The sequence below is a fragment of the Rhea pennata genome, chromosome 6 (assembly GCF_028389875.1).
Source record: "Rhea pennata isolate bPtePen1 chromosome 6, bPtePen1.pri, whole genome shotgun sequence".
NCBI classification, from domain to species: domain Eukaryota; kingdom Metazoa; phylum Chordata; class Aves; order Rheiformes; family Rheidae; genus Rhea; species Rhea pennata.
The window spans coordinates 1,864,494-1,878,299 of record NC_084668.1 but is presented as its reverse complement, the minus strand read 5'-3'; the positions used below and the strand labels follow the sequence as shown (position 1 = coordinate 1,878,299).

General features: G+C 44.5%; 1 protein-coding gene across 5 annotated transcripts in view; it reads left to right on the top strand.

Moving 5' to 3' along the window:
- Window positions 1–13,806, top strand: part of FMNL2 (formin like 2) — a 179,524-nt gene that overhangs the window by 103,231 nt on the left and 62,487 nt on the right. For all 5 annotated transcript variants that reach the window (XM_062578743.1, XM_062578745.1, XM_062578744.1 and 2 more), the window contains exon 3: window positions 10,532–10,612. In XM_062578743.1, the coding sequence (XP_062434727.1) occupies window positions 10,532–10,612 (81 nt within the window). The remainder of the gene's footprint in view (window positions 1–10,531; window positions 10,613–13,806) is intronic.

Below are 13,806 nucleotides of genomic sequence, written 5' to 3'. Positions count from 1 at the left end.
AAGAGGAAGGGAAGGTTTGCCGGGAAGTCATACGGTTTACACCCATACGCCATGGGTCATGGGTCCATGCCATGCCATGGGTCTGTGCCAAATGCTCATTGCCCCTGAACCAAGGCCACATTCAGTGCATCAGTAGAGTTCTCTGTTCAGCTCTAGGGTTTTGACTTGTGACTAAAAATGAAAGTGCAAGTACACACCCTTTTGAAAACAAAATCCTCAAGTAAATAGGTTGTGCCAGACTAGTCTCTGTTTCTTTCAGCTCTGAGAGTGAAATCTTGGTTATGCTGAAGACAAACGTGGTATTCCCCTTGACTTCAATGTCTGAAATTGCCTTAGGGAAGTGAAGTTTATCTTGCTGTGCTTTTTGGCAGAAGATCATGGTAAGGGAGAGTCCAAGCACAGAAATCTGGTGTTTTGAGATTATGCTGTCAAAAATAAACAACATTCAAAATAGCCTAGCAAAGTATAACTTCTGAAACCACAGCAGGACCCTAAAGATCTGTGTTCATATGTACGTATATTAAACAAGCTTTAACTGTAGTTGCTAGGTCATTTTTCTTAATTAATAAGACAAAAATATTAATCAGTAGGCTCTCTGTTCTGCCAGAGGTTGTATCACAACCTCCACAGTTCATACTATCTTATACATTACACTTGCACCCCTGGGAGCCAGGCTTGCTTTTCACACGTCTTCCTCCTATACACCTTTTTGCCTGAGTTCTGCGAAGGGGAAATGGTGTATGGCTTTCCTTTCTATAAAGCATGGAGAGCCATTTTAAAGTCCAGAGAGCTGGGAAGAGTCTACAAATATCTTTGTGCCTTTTGGCTTCGGGCTGGGAGTTACTTTAAAGGCAGCCAGTCCCATTCAGTCTGCAAACAGCAGAGCAGTGGAGACAGCAGTCCTGCATGTTGACTTTGGGTTTCTAGTGGATTATTGTTGGAGAAAAAGCTGGCAGGCAGGGGTTGAGCCTGCACAGAGATTTCCCTGGGATGCTGTGGTATCAGTTGTTTGACAGAAATATCAGCGGTATGCCCCAGATCACTCCTCAGAAATACGGTAAAGGGAGGGTGATTGGAGAGTCCCATCTTACGCTGTACATTACCATATGGTGCCTTTGCCCCTTTTGCAGGAGAGAGCTGGATTTCTTGACACCATGCAGCCAGTGCTTACCACATCTTTGTATATCCGACAGTTGCCTTTTGGAGAGACTTTGCATAAAATATAAATGTTGGTATACCAGTTAATCTCCCCTCACCTTTTCTTCTTTGAAGAACCCTGTTGTGTGTAAAATATGACTTATCTTTAAGCTGTTGTGATAGAAAATCCAGTGTTTTATTGAACTCGTAGGCAGGCAGCTGGACAGTAGAGGCATTGACAGCTTCATGGCCCCGTGGAAGGTGGCTCGTTGAAATCAGACCCCGAGGAACGGGAGCGGCTGGACGTACACGTGGGGCACGTAGGCAACGGCTCTTCGGCTGCAGGGACCGACAGGAGGAGCCAGCGCTGTTAGCCTGCTGCGGACTGTTGGCGGTTTTGCTGTCTTGGCCAGGTCCCCAGCGGATGTGCCGGTGACCTGATTTTGCAGAAAGTTAATAATGGTGGAAACAAATCCCTCTTTGCTGACCAGCTGGTGAAATCTGCCCCCAAAGTGTTATAATTAGTGCGGAGATGAATGGCTGCTATCACTTCATTTCATAATAAGACATAAAAAATGAAATTCTCTGGTATCAGCCCTCAAATTTTGTTGGGGAATGGAGTATGTGTCCTGCTTTTATGGCACGTTGGTGTTTTGGGAGTAAGAAGAAGCTCATATCCAGCCCCGTTCGTCTCCCGTCTTTGGCCAGCGTTGGCGGTGTGGGTGGGTTGCGGCCTCGAAGGGCTCCCAGCGGCTGCTGGGCAGCGTGCTGCTTGTTGCAGGCCGGGACGCCGACGCGGATGCTTTATGCGTTTGCCTCGTGTATACAAATGAAACAAGTTAGCAAGGGTAATACTAATAGCATATGTCACTAGGGCAGAAAGTGTCCTGAATAGTTTTGGAAGCAAAAGAATCCTGGAAAAGCCACAATTTCCTGGTTTCAGAATAAATGCATTTTCCAGATTTGGATGACCAGGAGATGTATCAAGTTCTTCTTAAGATCACATGGAAGAGGAAAGAGAGAAATCTGACAGTTCCTTTTTGCTGCTCAAGTAAAGTGCCTCCCCTCCCTGTTTTTTGTATCTGTCAGGAGAAGACTGGTGTAATTTTTGAGACTGTTGGTAAAGAAAGCAGTAGGAATAGTTTTATACTTCCTCATTCAAGCTTTTCCCTGAATTTTTGTTGTTTCTTGCTCTAAAGAGAAAGTCGGGGCCTGGGAGATCTTGATGTTTAGCAGTGCGCTTGTGTTTCGTCTTCCCGGCGAGAGCTCCCCGCGGCATCGCTCCTCCGAGTGCTCCCACCGGTGGGACATCTGCTCACGGAGGCGTTTGCTTTACTCCTGCTCCCCAGTTAAATGCCACGGAGCCGTTCTCTTAAAAATTGCTGCTGCTGCTGCTTGCTCTTTGTGGGTGCTTATCTGCATTTCTATTGCCTCCTGTTGTCTGTTGTTTGCTATATAACACTGATCCTCAGCAATTTTTCAAGTAAGAAAAGACCTTTTATTCTTGAAAATTAAGTTAATCTAGTAGGTAGCTGACAAAGAATAAAATTATTGTCAGTCTGTGCTTTTCCCATTTCAGGTTTGTAGGTAGTGTTAGTGCTTATGCGAGTCACGTAGACAACAAAGATAAGATAGATTCCATCAGGATTTATTAACTTTTGTCATATCTTACCAATGCAGTTGAGGGACTACAAGAGGAGGAACCGACAATGCGTAAGTTGTAGTGACACCAACAGGCATATATCTTTTGCGCGGTGAAATTTGCAGAGGTGAATGTGAATTTTAAAGTGTGTGGTAAAAATCCCCAGCCTCCTAGATCGAATGGCATTAAAGCCCTTGCCATACGCATTTATATTTTGAAAGTAAGTTTTGCCTGATGAGCAATTATGAATTACCAGAAGTGGAGAGGAGGAGAAAACAGGAAAAAGCAACAATTTAAAACCTGTTATTTACAGTAGCTAAGGGAAGCGAATTACATGGAAATAGCACTGCCTCAGCGTTAGCCGTAGGGCGTGTGATGCCGCACCGGCCGGTGTTTGTACTCAGAAGTGCTAGTATCTACCTGCAAGTAAGTGCTGTTCAGGAACACGAGGAGGAGAGGACATACGCTTTCCTGCATGGGACGCTGAGAGGTTCGCTCCACCGCTGGCGCGAGGTCTCTCCGGAGAGGGCAGGGTCCTGCGGCTTCGCCCGCGCCGCGCGCTGCTGGAGCGGCGTCCCCGGCAGGGACGTGGACCTGCAATGAAGAACCTGAAAGCTCTAGCGAGCCACGATCTGATACGCTGTGAGATACCCTTTTTTAGTATTAGAAGATAATCATTTTTAGATGCTACATGGGAAGTGATTTTTCCATCTGATTACTTCGACTATTTGGGCAATATATTTATTTTACGTAAATGGAAATAGGGTAACTTTATATTTTATTGGGTTATTTTATATTTATATAATATAGACATATTATATTTTTATATTAAATTTTATATTTATATTATACTGCAGTTGTCCCTGGTAATCCAGGGACGAAGGATGGATGAGGACCATTGCGCCAGAGCTGGACGTGCCGGGGGCCTGGACGCCTGTCTGGGAGCCAGAAGCGCTGGAGCCCTGTCACTCGCCCCGTGGCCCTGGGAATGGCAATGACACACTCAGTTTTTCTACCTGTAAACTGGGAAAGACATTTTGCACTTATTTGCACCTTGGTGGGCAGCTGAGGTGGAGTAAGTTAGCAGGCGTGCGGGCGCTGTTTGGAAATGTAGAGCCAGGACCGAACCGGCTCGGGCAGTGGTGCTCAGCTGCAGAGGCACTTCTTTGATTCCGTAGGGAATGAAAGCCAAGCAGGGCCCTTAGGAACTGAATTGTGGTGGGAAATGAGAATAAATCCAGCGCACGATACAGCGATGCTCTTCCAAGGAACAGTGTTGCTGCTTAGGCTGAAAGCTTTGCGGCCCTGACGCCTAAGGCTTGTTCTGAGCCCCTCTGAGGAGGCACCTGAGCCGGAGAGTCTAGGTCTGAATCTTACGACCGGTGGAGCAGGGGTGGGTAGCAGCAATGTGAAATGCTAGTGCCCGGCTCCTGTTGCGGGTGGGAGGGTGGTTTTTGTGAAGGCGCTTGGGGGCTGCCCGCCCGGAGCCTCCTCCCTCTCCCCGACACAGGCGTGTGCCGCGGCCGTGCGCAGGGGCGTGCGCCGGGCCGCGGCCTCGCGCTCCTGCCGCTTCTTAGGGAAAGCGGTAGCCAGAAGCAGGCTGCGTCCCGTCAGACGAGCTCCTCCGGCCCCCAGCCCTGCTGCCCGGGGAGGGGGTCCAGCCTGAGGGCCGCGGGCTGGCCAGCCCCCTGCCCGGCGGTCGTTCGGAGGGCCTGGGGGAAGCAGAATGCCAGACCTGAAATCCCGATGTTCTGATTAGCATCTCCCCTTCCCACCCGGGGGAATTGCAGCGTAATGCCGGGAGCCGCTCTGCCCTTGTAAGGCCGCGGGTTGCAAGCGGATGCTCCGTGCAGCCTGGAGGCATCGCAGGGTCTGAGGTTGCAGGTGTTGCACGGGGTCAGCCCCTGGCTCCTGCAGCTCACGACGTATCGGCCTCTCGTGTGAAACAGTCGAAGCTGGATAAACCAAGACAGAAACCATATACAGTAAAGGGCATTTTTTAAAGCTAATCTCTCATGACTTTCCAAAGCAGAAAATACTGTAACTGGAACTATAAAAAAATTTTCATGACTAAATGTTTACCACGGCTGATCTGTGATCACTAGAGAAGAGCATTGCTAGTATCTGCTGTTCGCTGTTAACATCTTTAAAATCTTTCAGCCCGAATGCTTCCTCTGTATAATAATAGGCAGTGTCTACCTTTTTTTTATAAACTACCTGTGGCCATTATTAGGTAAATACATACTTGCAGCTAGCTTCTGAGAAAGCAAACAAAAACATGTAATATCTGCATCATAGGCTACTAATTTTGTTAAGTGACTACCTTTAAGCATTTCGTTTTGAAAACTGCAGATATTAAAACTGGCAGTTAGGAAAAACTCATGTCAGTCTAACAGATGATGTCTGATTATTAAGTAAGAGAAATCTATCCAAAAGAATGAAATAACTTCTCTAGAGGACTAGACTAAACACAGCAGAGCTACATCAGCATTAGAGAACTCCCAAGAAGAGAAGAATAAATATTAAAGTTAATGTGGAATCTTGTCAAGAGTCAGAGTCGGTGCTCTCGGAAGAGCTGATCCGCCTGCCGTATGTACCGCTTGCTCTTGCGGGTTACTTGCCTTCCTTGCAAAACTGACCTTCATTTTTGTGTCCAACTGCTTTGCAGATATAACTGATAATACTTGGACATGGTTACCAAATGCAGAGTGCAAACACTTGTACCTTTAGCTGTTTGTAGGGAAAGAGGTCAGTATTAAAGTGTTGCAGTATCCCTAGAGCTCATGCAAAACTATTGTGGTGGGGGAAAAATGAGAAACAGTTGTGGTCTCAGAGGTTCACAGGTACCTCTAGCAAACTCTTTCCTGGCCTGCAATGGACCAGATTCTCATTTACAGCAAAGTGTGTGTTTCTTTTTTTTTTTTTTTTTTCTTTTTTTCTTTTTTTTTTTCCTGTCCCTCTGGCAGAGTAAAGAACTTCTGGAATGAGTTAACAGATGTAAAGTACTTCTACATACTTACATTTATGCTCACTGTAAAGTCACAGTCTGCAGTATCTTAAGGGAGTTGTAAGTCTGAATAAGAAACTGGCCCAAGTGTTCTGTAAAAAGTGCAGAAAGTAAGCTAGCAATGAAGGTACTTTGGATATTGATATCTTATTATTTAAAATGATTTATTTGCTTTCTTTTTCTTTTTTCTTTTCTTTTGAAAAGCCCCTGCCCACATCCGTGGGTGCGTTCCTTCTTCCTTGAGCGTATGCTGCTCATCGTGGCCAATTCGCTGCTCCCATTGCTGATGGGTTAGAGGCTAGGGCTGAGCATCGCACGTGTCCCAGGACGGAGCAGATGACTTCTGTCTGTGCTGGTGGGAGCTGTGTGGTTTAATCTTGGCATCCCAGTTCAAGACCTGTCTTTAAAGCCGCGCAATTTTGTAGGTAATTATATGCACACAAAGACAGAGGAGTCTACTGAAGAGGTATTTTTCACAGGCACATGAGTTTCAAACCGTTTTTTCCCCTCGTAGTCCACTGACCAGAGTAAGAGCTGATGAAAACCGTTGCTGCTTGTCAATAAACTGGGGCTGCTTAAACCAGCTCCGTGTCTGGCCCTTTGCCTTCCTAGGGGCTTGTTCCTTATTGTTGAAGGTTAGAAGCTACAATTATTGCTCCTTCCTTTCGATCACCACAAACCGTGTTTATTTTCTAAATATTATGAGGGCATAAAAGGAACCGTCTTACTGAACGAGAGCCAAGTTGGTTGAGCTGCTGTACTGGGATCGGCTGGGGGTTGCTCTCCATGTGGCGTCAGCTCGCCTGCGGTCCAGCTCGTGGGTGTGCAGTGCGTAGCTTGCATAGCTCCTGTAGCCTTCGGACGGGGGACAGGCAGTCTGTTTATCCCTTTACCACCTGCAGCTATGCATCAAATGTGCAGAAAGGCTTGAATTTAAGGTTTGTTTGGAGTTGCTTGCCCACACAGCTGTGTATGTTAATACTGCTGCTGCCCTTGGAGCTGTAAAGCTATTTCTGCTGAACAGAGTGTGTCTTGCATTACGTTTTGCAGCAGCGTTGTATTGCACTAGCGTGGAGAAGAGACAGTCTTGTTTGGGCAATGCATTGAGATCCTGCATGATTTTTTTCCCCAAACAACTCAACCTAGCACTTGCACTCTATTTGCATTGTCGTTTTAGTCGTTGCAGTTACGACTCCATGTCCACTGTGTCCAACTCTGCTCCTGCACATATTTCATGCACTTAATTAAGTTGTGCCCAGTATCTTCAAAAGTTCCCTGCCCTAGTGGATCCTGCAGGGTGATGTTACTTACTCTCAAACTTGGAAACACTAGGAGTTCAAAGAGTGAGCACAGTAGTGACAGTGAACTCAAGCATGTCTCCGAGTCCATGTCTAAAGAGCTAGGCGGAAGCCGTAGCTGCGGGCATGATGCTACACGTGAGGGATGGAGTGCAACAAGCCCCTTGCCCTCTGCTCACAGAGGAAGTAGCCATGTCGCAGTACTTATCCACAAAATGAGCGCTGCGTTGCAGTTCGGAGCATGGAGAAGCTGCGTTGCAGACGGTGGGCATGCGGCACCTTTTGGGGTGTGCTTTCTGCTCCGCTGCATCAGCTCCTGACTGGACTCAAAGACCAACATCTACTTCTAAAGGCAGGTACTTGAGCTTAGGTGTGTTGTATCAGCTCAGAAGCTTACAGAAGCTTACATCAAAAATTTGAACATGTGAAGAAATTTGTATTTCCTGAACTTCAGTAGGGAAAAAAGAAAAACACCAAATTCTGGGACACTCAGTTTGGCCCTTGCATCTATGAGAAGTTGCATGAGAAAGAAATCCCATTATAAACAAACAAAGAAATGTCTGTTATCTGTCTTAAAAAATTCTAGCCTGGGGCTGGTGGACCAAAGGGTAGATTTTTAGTCCATTTTTTCTTTCCTACCATGATGAATTACTTTTTTTACAGTGAGCAGCAAGATAATAACAGGAACAACTTTTGGTGTTTAGACAGTATATTCTGGTAAGTGGGCAGTAATCTACTATTCATTAGGAAATAACTTTTAGATAATGTAGTCAAAATTGCATCCTGACCTAATAAATGGAGGTTTCAAATATCAGTTATAAAATGCAAAGCTGTAACATCAGGAGATAATTGTTATGAGATCCTTCCCCAAGGGAAGGGGCAGAATAGTTTTAAATTCCTCCAAGCTAAAAATAGTATCAGGACTTTGGTAATGCTCTTAACAGGTCTGGACACAGCATATTTCTCTCAGAATAACTCGTGTTTTACAGCATTTTTACAGAAGAAATTTCAGACTGGCTATGCAACTGGTAAAAGAGCAAGCAAAAACCAAGCAGCTCTCAAAGTACAAACCCCACGGACCTTAGGTTTATCACTGACATCCCACATTAGATTCTGAGTGTAGTTGGTCCTGAGTCTGGGATTACAGATTTGCTAAGTGGCCACCTATAAGCTACAATGTCCCAATGACTCTGGATTATTCATTGGAAAACACTGAGAACTGAGTCTCAAGCTCAGATAAGAATTTCTTATCACCAGGTCAGCAGGTGAGGGAGATAGGGAAGCTTCTAGTCAAGGTGCAAAAATAGTCAGAATTAGTCAAAGGAACTGATTTTGGATGTATATTTAAGAGTGTATATTAACATCTTTTCCCCAAGTATAACTGTTATCAGTGAGGAGTCTTCCAGCCCCAGCTGGACTATCTACCAAGACTTTGCCAGCAGATGCTTTAGCTGGGAGGCTGCTGGCAGAGAATAGAAATTAGGAAAGCAGATATGGTCATAGGTAATGAGATCCTTTGCACGGGTAGAGCCCATGATTGGGGGTAACCCATCTTCCCCCGTGTCACTGAATTTTGTAAGACTTCACAGAGCCAAGGGGAAGGAGAGCTAGCTGGCAGCTCACAGAGCTTTCACCATGTGACGGGACAGGGCGCCTGGTTCAAAATTTACATAGTAACTTTAATGTTGGCTTCAGTAGTATTTTCTGGTTCACTTTCCTCAGTGATGGAGATCCATCAGCTCTGCCAGGCCTCGTGTGACGTTGGCCCAGAAGAAAACCCTCCTCAAGCTGACAAGAGCTGGTGGTAGCTCAGAAACAGCAGTCCGACCAGCTGTGGCAGGTCAGGCAGTGTATGGGCCAGCAGAGCACCCTTGCAGCTGGACTGATGTAACTGGAGATCAATGTTTTTTTAAAAAAAGACCAGCAGTGTTTTCTGCTTCATTTGTTAGACATCTGCCTCAGTTTTCAGTATACCCCCCATTCAAGTGATGTTGTCAAAAAATGGGGCAGGGATCTAATCCGAGGCATAAGTGTCTTAGTGCACAAGTCTCGTGTTGACACAGATAGCACGGTGTTGTAATTGAGCGGTGCGTATTTAATGCCTATTTACGTAGAATAAACAAGCACAGTTCTGGGGACATGGCAACGCTGTGTGACTATGTAATCAATTTGAAAACGAGAGGGGAGCCATCAGAGAGCGTAGTTCAGGCTGTAGGAGATGAGCAAGTCAGTGATGTTGCGCAGCCTATCTCCTCTTCCTTGTCTCTGAAGTACTGAAGCTGGAATTTGACAGCAGGTTGATGGAACCCAACAAATAGTCTCCTTCCTTCCTTTTTAGGAAGGAATATGCAATAATTTCTTGTAGTCCTTGTGCTCAGAGAAGGTGTACACACTCATTTGTACCCAATCTGTCATTGCATATCACTGGGAGAGCAGGTTTCTCAAGGCGAAATGTTCATCCTCCCCTGTGCTGAAGACACTCTTGGGCAGTGGGTGCATAGGCAACAAAACCTCTGCAGTGTTGCGGCCCAGGAGGTGGCCAGCCTCGTGTGTGTGGTGCCTTTGAGGTAGAGACTGAGCACTCAGCCATCACGTGCATGTGGAGCTCCACCACGATGAGCCTCTTGCCTGCTGCTGCTGTTGTGGAGGTGCCTGTGTTGGGGCACTGCAGTCGGTTCGGCGTACATGGGAAACGAGTGCTCTTTCCCTGTCGGAGAAGGCTATTGCCTCAGCTAGGAATCACCTCCGAGTGCTTTCTGAAGAGATCCACATGGCAAAGTCAAGTGCAGTTTCTGGGTTACTTTTTGGATTTGGTGTTTTTTTCCAGGCCACGTGCTATTGTCCCTGTTGCTCACACTTGTGGTTCCCTATCCATTTGGTCTTACAATCCAATTTCTCATCATGGGGTTAAAATACTGCTTAGAGACTTTATCATTCATTTTTTGAAAACTGAACAATGAAATAACGTAGCTTCTTACATAAGGAGAGACATAAATTCAGTGTATTCAGTGTGTTTTTAGGCTTATTTCAAATGATAAAAAAGTGTCTCAGCTTTTGTGGTAATATCTTTCAAGCAGACATAGACATACATTCTCTCTTGTAATGTGTCTCTCTCCTCTCAGTACTCCTAGCTAACAGGAACCCTGTTATTTCAGAAATGTATCTTTATATGTGCAATTAAACTTTAGAATTTTAATTGAATATGTATCTTTATGCATCCTGTATAAATATGCAACATTTCATAAACTCAGACGATGCATGTAAATGTATTTTATTTGCATATATAATACATATTTGTAGATTATGTATTTATAAGTATATATATATTAATTTATATTATGCCTTTATACTGTGCAAATATATGTGTGCGCATATTTTATATGTACAAATAAGTAAATGTAGAATGTGTTTTAAAATGGCTGATACTTATTCTTACGTTCTTTGCAGGAAAGATTTCAAGTGAAGAATCCTCCACATACATATATCCAAAAACTAAAGGGCTATCTTGATCCTGCTGTGACCAGGAAGGTGAGAAGTGTTCTGTTGACTTTCATATGTCTCTCTCTGCTTCACTAGTGTGGTCCTGGATCCAGTTTCTGCCTCCCCTTGTTTAAAAGGCCCTACAGAGGTCTCTAAGAAAGGTCTCTGAGATGTAACAAAACACAGAGAGAAGCAAAGAGAAATTTGAAAGACATTGCAGCTCAGTAAGCAAGGAAAACAGATGTTGCAAAGAAAAGGAGCATCTGATAAATGGAACAAATTGTTTTGATGACTTTAGGTTCAATAAATAGTCTAACAGCTATCACAGTTCTGCCCTAGGCCTTGCTCTCCAGTGCTGGGGCAGTGCTGGCAGCAAATAAAACTTGTGACACTTTGATGGCACATTTATCACCCTTGTGAAAATGATGTTGAAGTTTTGGGTCCTTTCTTCTGAGTATTCACTCACATGACAAAATTCAGTTCAACTGGCACTAGTTTACCATCTCACTTGCAGTCTCATCAGAGTTTTCGAGGTTGTGAAGTAAAGATGTAACCTGGGCTGTAACTATATTGCAGGGCCTCATCTGTACTTGTGAACATTGCTTTGTCTAAAATTGTCTGTTAATCACTCACAAAACACTCAGGCACATACTGTTTGTCTTTTGGACCAATGCCTCTTTATCTGGTGAGGTAGTGGGTAAAAGCTGACTGGAGCATCCCAACACTTTTGAGAGTTTGCAGGCAAGATTTTGTTAGTGCTGATAGTTGTCTGTGGCACTCCCCACTACTTCTGAGGAAAGATAAAGTCTTGTGCCACAGATGTGTTGCTGAGGAGATGCAATGAGCCTGTGGGTGTACTCCTGGCATGCAGAAGTAAATGCAGAAATAGCAAAAGCCTAGGAAAGGAGGAAAGCATTTGCTGTGTGCTCAGACAGGAGGCCAGTCAGCTGAAGCTCACCGTTGGCTGCAGAAAACCTTGACTTCCAGTGCGAGCCAGGCTAAGAGTTTGCCTGCGTCACCTTATTGCAGGAGGGGCGTTTGGGGCAAATGCAATTGCCTGGCTGTGGAGTGGTTCTCCTACGCTGATGTGGAGGTGCCATGGGGTTTCTGCTGGAGGCACTGGCACAGTGCTCTCTTCTGGTCTGTGGATGCTGATGGCTTTGAGTCTCCACTGAGTGTCCTGAAGGCAGGCTGGGCCAGGGCAGAGCAACCCTGCTGAGAAGCAAGATGCAGAACCTCCCTAAACGTGGCTTCTGTACCAAGGCTGGCTGTTTATGGCTGGGCCTGATACTTCTTCTGCTTTGGGTGTACAGTGAAGGCTGAGTATTAGCCTCCAGAATTTCAGAACAGCGGCAAATTTACATCCTAGTTAGAGTTACCATCACTGAACCTTTGGTATTTAACTACTTGGGATATCAGCTCATATCCTGTGTTGATAGTTTTAGTAGTCTTAAAAAACAGAAGAAAAAAGAGGCCGTGAGACACAGCAGTTCCTGTCATTGAGTACTTCTCTGTTTCGGGCTGAATAATCACTGCTTTGTATCACCATACAATCAGCCGGGATGGGTGTCCTGCAGTAAAATACGGATCCTGACAGATTGCTTCAGGCCTTGGGCCAGCTCCGTACTGCAGCAGAGGTGCACCTCTGTTCCTGGGGAAACACAAGAGGCATACACTAGGTATCCTTTGCTTTGGGTTGGCCTCCGTTAGCTCATGTCTTCAAGGCTGTAGTAATGGCTTCTAACAGTGCTTCGCTTGTTATAAACTGTGACAAGTAGGAAACCATTCTTTAAATTTGCCTGTAGCTGATTATAGTTTTAAAAAATGCTGAACAGGAGTCTTTTGTGTTTTTCTCCTGAAGGATTTTTAAAGTTCATTTGCTGTTTGGCTTTGCTCTGTGGTTAGTCTGCGGGCACACATTGAAGCCTTTCTTATGCTTGTACTTCTATAAGGACTCCCATGACAAATGACAAAACTAAAGTAGCCTAAAAATAACTCTATTGAGTTCCTCTCTTTTGTTATGTTCTGTATCACCAGCAGTCTTTCCTCAGTCTAGGCTGCAAATTGGAAAGATTTACAAATGGGCTTCTGCATGGTGGCATGATATTGCCGGGAGAGCTCATATTACCACAATTACTACTGTAATTGTGGTTGTGTCAGCATTTTCGCTGATAATCCCCAGGATGGCCAGGAGAAGGTAGTTCCAAATGTGCTGTGAAATGTGTCTTTGGGGTTGTAATTGGGTTCTTAATGGTTCTTCCCCAGAAAACAATTACTTTTCATCTGAGCTGAATTTTCAAACAGGAAAATCAAAGTGTTAAAATTATACATTTTAAAAGAAATTGCAGTTTGATGGCTTCTACAGTTCAGGAAAGCACAGAAGTACTTCATTGCTTTTTGCATTGGTTGCAAAAAGCAGCCTAGCTAGGGATCAGGATCATGCAGTGGGACACCTGGGAACATGCTGCCTGTTTCTGTTGCACCTTCCTACCCCAAACTCCTGTCTTTGCCTCTTACTACATCAGTATTTTGCCTTTACTTCTAAATCAGTACGGTTTTGTATTGCTTGGAGTTATATTGTATAAACTCTCTGGGGAGACAAGGCATTGCATTTTCGTACTCTGAGCTAATTAACTGAGGTCCAGTAAAAACGTATGTTTGATCTCAACTAAACTAGCTACTTCAAAGTAAAAATTAATAGTGCCTTGTGTCTAGTAGGATTTTACAGTGATATATCTATTTCATCTGCAAATAGTTTTCTGAACTGAAGATACAGCCTTACCTCGAGTAAGCCGGTAAACCAGTGTTCCTAAATAACATGACAAAATCCTTGTGAAAACAAGGCCATTGATAACTTCCACATGAGTAAGCAAGACAAGGTAAATCCTACACTTTCTTATCATCATCAACTGAATAAATCAGCTGAATCAAAGAAAATTTTAAACTGCCAAATGACCACACTGATTTTATTGTAGTTCATTGCTGTTGTGCAGTAAGACCAAACCCCTTTTTCCTTAGTGTTCAGAACATAATTCTGCTTGCAGCAGCATCACTGGTGTCCTAAACAGTTACAAACCATTTCCAAACATGTCAAATCTTTGTGTGTGACTTCTGATGACCAATTAGTTAGCTGTTAAATGCAGCAGTTCCAATATGGTTATTGTTGTCCATCCACTGCTGCTTTCATTTAGCTTGTCCACGAATGACAACTTACCAAAACAGTTGCTCCAGAATAATTTATC